The following is a 5,037-nucleotide window of genomic DNA, read 5'->3' as shown; positions in this document are numbered from 1 at the left end:
GCGCGGGCGGGGCGGTGCCGTGGCCGCCCCGCGCAGCCCGCGCCGGTCCCGCAGCACCATCTCCCGGCCGCCGCACGCTGCTGTCTGCGCTCCGGCCCCGCCGCCGCGATCCCCGGCCCCGGGCAGAGCCGTGGGCCTGCCGGTCCGGCCTTTCTCGGTCTCACGGAGCCCGGCAGCGCTGGGCACGCAGCGGCCGGGGTGCCCTGTCTGGATGGCAGCACCCACCGGGCACTGCTCCAGCACTCCAGACAGGGGACTGAGCTCTGCCGTGGTGATCTCACAGCCCCCTTTCCCAGCCCTGGCTTCTCCAGCACTCAGGGGCTCCGTGCTGGGGTCTTCCTGTCAGCATGGTCACTCTGCTGTGGCCAGGGGCTGCACTGGGCTCTGCAAGGGCTCAGCAGGCAAGCAGCCGCCCAGGTCATGGCATCACCTGGGCAGGAAGCAGGAGGGGGCTCTGTTCCATGTCCCCATGGGGGCAGCCAAGCTTTGCTCCACCAGGGCAGCCCTGTGCAGGTGACCAGACCAGGAGTTGTAGTGGTATTCCCGTGGGGTGGTTGTGCCATGGTCCATTGCAGCATCCCATCATTTGCAGCCAGGCCAGATGCCAGATTTCCTCCCCAGCCGGAGAAGGGACAGAGGAGATGGTGCTGTCCAGTCTGTGCTCCTGTCGGGGGCAGTGCCCTGCGCCTTCACAGCATCTCCTGCTCCGAGATGCGGCTCTCCTTGCCATCCTCCTGGGCCACAGGCTGGCCCCTGAGTAGGGTCTCCTGCACAGGCAAGACATTCTCATCCTGCTCCGTGGGCTGCTGGGTATCTGAGTTCTCTCCGGGCTCCCCAGCCTCTATCTGCACAGGGGCAGGGGTCAGGGGCAGGCAGCTACATTCCCCCACTCTGCACCCACGTCCTACCACAGGCTCCTGCTACAATCCCATGCAGCCCAGAGTATGGGTCCCTCCCAAATGCTCAGCACTTGCCAGCAGCACCCTCAGGTTGCCCCAGCCCTTATCCTGCCCCAGCCAGGCAGCCTAGTTCAGCCCCCACCCCTCCTGCATTGCAAAGCCACAGTCCCAGCTGTGCCCAGGCAGGATCCCAACCCACTGCTGCAGGGGGCTCTAGGTAGACTCACCTCCTTTGGCCCTCGTCGCCTGGAATCTGGATGGAAAGAGGGACAGAGAAGGCAATGTTCAGGGGGAAGTGCTCATGCCCTGCAGGGAGCTTCCCAGGGTCAGAGCCGGGACTGGTGCTGCTGCACCTCAGCTCACATATGCCTGCTGCCACTGCCAGGCTGGGCAGGCTGGGGGTCACAGCAGGAGCCAGAATGGACTCGTGGGGCACCAATGCTGTCCCCCAAGAGCTGGCCCAGATCAGGCTGCAGGAGCACCAACACACCTGCTCCCAAAGACAGAGCAGGACTCAGCAAACCCTGTCCTGGTGATGTCCCCAGAGGAGCTTCCCCACTCTCAGCAGAGCTGCCAGTGTCCTCCTTGGCTCAAGCCCTCAGCCCTTTATGGCCCCCCGGCCAAGGTTGTCCCTCCCTTGGCCAAGGCAGCAGTTCACATGCTTTGGCCCCTCACCTGTGTGCACCAGGCAGTAGATGCAGACACCCACGAGGCATGTGACAACTGCAGCTGTGATGGGGATCAGCACTGACAGGGAGGAGCGCCTGCTCGACTCTGCAGGAGGACACAGGTCAGTGAGGCACCCACGGGACACCCAGTGTGACACAGAGTCATGCCCCAGCCCCACAGGGATCCCTCATGGAGACAGAGGCAGGAAGGCATCACACTGGCCACGCACTCAGACCGTCCCCCTCCCAAACCACCATGCATGAGGCCAGCTCTGGTGAGTGCTGCAGGAGCCCTGGGTGCTCTCTGCCTGGCACTGGATCAGCCCTGGGCACCGGGCACTCACCGCAGATCACATCCGAGGAGTTTGTCCCTTTCACCTTCACCACCAGCCCCTTCTCCTCACAACTGCAGGGAAGAACAAGACCATGTCACCACAGCAGTAACCTGAGCTCAGGGAATAGTTGGGGCTGGGCAGGCACCTGAGCTGCCCCAAAACACATCCTGCTCTGAGCCTGCCAAACTCCAGTAGGGCGAGCAGGGGGACCCCCACCAACACAGAGTGAGTGGGACAGCAGCTACACAGCAGGGTACCAACCCTGGGGCTTGGCCTGGAGTCGCTGAAACTGCTGAGGATGGGAACAAGTTTAGGGACAAGGCACAGGATGGAGCAGACCTGCCCGGTCAGGGAAGCCCCCAAGGCTTGAACACTGTAGCTATGACAGAAAAGCTAAGATAGGCTACAAGTGGCTCTGTGGGGAAGTAATTTCTGGGCACAGATAAAAGCAAAGTGAAATCCAATGGCTGGCAGCTGAAGCAAGACTAATTCAGCTTGGAAATAAGGCTCATGTTTCTACCAGGAACTGCAATTAACCCTCAAGCATCTTTCTAAAGACAGGGATGACCTGCCAGTTCATGGCAACCTCAAAGCCGAACTCCCCATGGAGAGGGCTTGTGCTTTGGCTGATGACTACAGCCACAGAGAGCACTGGGAGGGAGAACTTGAACAGGGCATGGGGCATCCCCATAGCTCCTGATCCCTTACTTCCAGCATGGATAACAGCATGGCCACCTCTGAAGAGACAAGCAACCTATGCACAGAGCAAGGGACAGACACAAGTGCCTGAACGTCTGCCTTGACCTCAGCCAACACTGTCCTGTACCACACTGTGCTCCTAGCCCTGTTCCTCTCCCTGGGGCCCTACACCAGCCATATGCTGTGTCCCTCAGAGACCAGCCCAGCTGCCCAGCCCCCAATGCCACCAAGAAAACTGGCAGCAGAGGATGTGCTCACTGGGGCTGGTGGAAGGACATGGTGTGTACTCAGACAATACCTTGTCCAGGGGTGGCACGGCTCGGTTTTAGACGAGACATTGGAGAAGGTGCCTTCTGCACAGGGTTCACAGGGGGATGACATCCGGTCCATGGCCTTGGCTGGAGAGGAGCAGAGATGGCAGCAAGGTCAGCAGGGGCTGTGGAGGGTGAGGGCACAAGGGGCTGCAGAGTCCAGATGTGCAGCATGGCCTGTGGCAGTGGCACAGCTCTCCCAAAGCCCTGCCAGGGGGCACCACGCTGGGGGAGCCCCAATTCCCTGATGTCAGCACTGACAGGGCATCAGTCCTGTTGAGTGGGAACAGCTTGTCAGATTTACCTGCCACGAAGCCAGAGCCAAGCTGGCAAGGCTGGTTCTCCACGCAGGTCTGGCAGCTGATGTCAGAGCAGTGCGTGCCAGCCTGGCACTGGCACACCGTGTTGTGTGTTGCGTTTCCTTTTGTCTTCTCAATGAGGCCAGCATCTGAGCAGAGGGAACATGGACCAGGTGAGACAGCAAGCAGGGCAGCCAGTCTCCCCCAGGATGGAGTCATTGGTGACAGGGAGGACTTACTGCTTTCACAGATATCGTGAGGAGCACAGTGCTTCTCCTTGGTCCAGCTTGGCTGATAGTGCCCGCTCTCACAGGGGGCACAGACAGAGTCTTCTGTTTCACTGCACTCAGAGATCAGTTTTTCCCCTGCAATAGAGGCTGGTGAGGAAGGGGCAAGGGGGCTTTCCCTCTCTCCAGACAGCACCTCTGCCAGCAGGACATGGGAAGGTTGGCAGCTGTGGATGCCAGGACTGCTGCACTATTCTGCATGGGAGCCAGGGCTGAAGGAGTCAGCTCGCCTGACGACCACAAACACTGCAGGGGCCAGGTGGGGAGGGAGGGCTGTGGGGCCACTCTAGGGACTGAGATGACCTGACAGTGACAGCAGGAGCTGGCATACACCATCACAATTTGCTAGTGCCAGGGCCAGCACCCTCCCCACAAAGCTGCCTTTGCCATGGGGTCCTGTAGCTGCAAGAGCACAAACAGCGCCAAGAGAGCTGTGGCACATTTGGTGAGGTCCAAAGGGTCTCCAAGACCACCCACAAGGTCCCAGCTGCTCTATCACTGAGATGACACAGGAAGGTGAAGCTGTCAGCAGTGCTGGCAGTGAGGTGGAGGGGCTCCATCACACCAAGCAAAGCTTGCCCCACTGTGCCCAGAGCAGGTCCTGGCACTGCCCAGTTGTGAGGTCCCCAGGAAAGGGTTTCCATACCTGGCCGACACCGGTTGCAGCATCTACCCTTGTATATATACTGCTTATCAAAGCATGTCAAGGCATCACCAGGCTCCCAGCACTGGAAGAAACAAGACAACAAGACCTGTGAATTCATATCCAGTGGTCCTGGATCACCATGCTTCCACAGACACATGTGCTGACCTGCACCCTGAGGTGAGGGCTTCCTCACGCTGCTCTTCCCACACCTCCACTAACCACAGACCACAGCAGCCACCCACGCTGCCTGATGCCATCTCTGCTGTCTTTGAAGTGGGGTGGCACTGATTCCGCCAGAGTTGCTCCACGCTTCCCCACATTTCCTACCAGAGGGTGATTGCACATCACCCTGTGCCCCCGCCAACAGTACTGCAGTCCCTCACAGAGGGAGCAGCGATCACCAAGCTTTCACACCCAGAGCACTGCCGGCCCCTTCCCAGAGCTGACACGCCGTCCCTGAGGGACAGGAAAGCCCCAGTCAAGCGCATCACCCATGCAAACTGCCAGAGCCCGCCCTTGCTCCCCCTGGCAGGGGACTACCTGCACAGGGAAGGGTAAAAAGGAGGCAGGGAATGAGCTCTCGGGCAAGACAGGGTGCAAGAGAGCACCCGGAGCATCGTTCCTCTCACAGAGCCAGCCCCTCGCTGCCCACAGGGAAGGGTAAAAAGGAGGCAGGGAATGAGCTCTCGGGCAAGACAGGGTGCAAGAGAGCACCCGGAGCATCGTTCCTCTCACAGAGCCAGCCCCTCGCTGCCCATCCCCTGTAGGACAGCAGCTCCCGGCGGATCTGCGTGGCCATCCTGGGGAGCGGGACGGGCGCTCCGGCAGAGAGCGAGGGACAGAGGGACAGACGGCCGGGCCGAGGGTGCCAAGGACGAGCACACAGCACGGCC

General features: G+C 60.6%; 1 protein-coding gene across 1 annotated transcript in view; it reads right to left on the bottom strand.

The window, feature by feature from the left end:
- Window positions 1-56: 56 nt before the first annotated feature.
- The window catches only part of CD40 (CD40 molecule), an 8,002-nt gene continuing 3,021 nt past the window's right edge, over window positions 57-5,037 (bottom strand). The window contains exons 2-9 of the mRNA XM_005422315.2: window positions 4,145-4,226; window positions 3,451-3,576; window positions 3,217-3,360; window positions 2,900-2,999; window positions 1,912-1,973; window positions 1,575-1,673; window positions 1,127-1,152; window positions 57-845 (exon numbers count right to left, since the gene is read on the bottom strand). Of these exons, the coding sequence (XP_005422372.1) occupies window positions 690-845; window positions 1,127-1,152; window positions 1,575-1,673; window positions 1,912-1,973; window positions 2,900-2,999; window positions 3,217-3,360; window positions 3,451-3,576; window positions 4,145-4,226 (795 nt within the window). The 3' untranslated portion in view covers window positions 57-689. The remainder of the gene's footprint in view (window positions 846-1,126; window positions 1,153-1,574; window positions 1,674-1,911; window positions 1,974-2,899; window positions 3,000-3,216; window positions 3,361-3,450; window positions 3,577-4,144; window positions 4,227-5,037) is intronic.

This window comes from Geospiza fortis, unplaced genomic scaffold, assembly GCF_000277835.1.
Source record: "Geospiza fortis unplaced genomic scaffold, GeoFor_1.0 scaffold188, whole genome shotgun sequence".
In the NCBI taxonomy this organism is placed as follows: Eukaryota; Metazoa; Chordata; class Aves; order Passeriformes; family Thraupidae; genus Geospiza; species Geospiza fortis.
The sequence above is the reverse complement of the archived record's forward strand: the minus strand, read 5'-3'. Positions and strand labels throughout refer to the sequence as shown.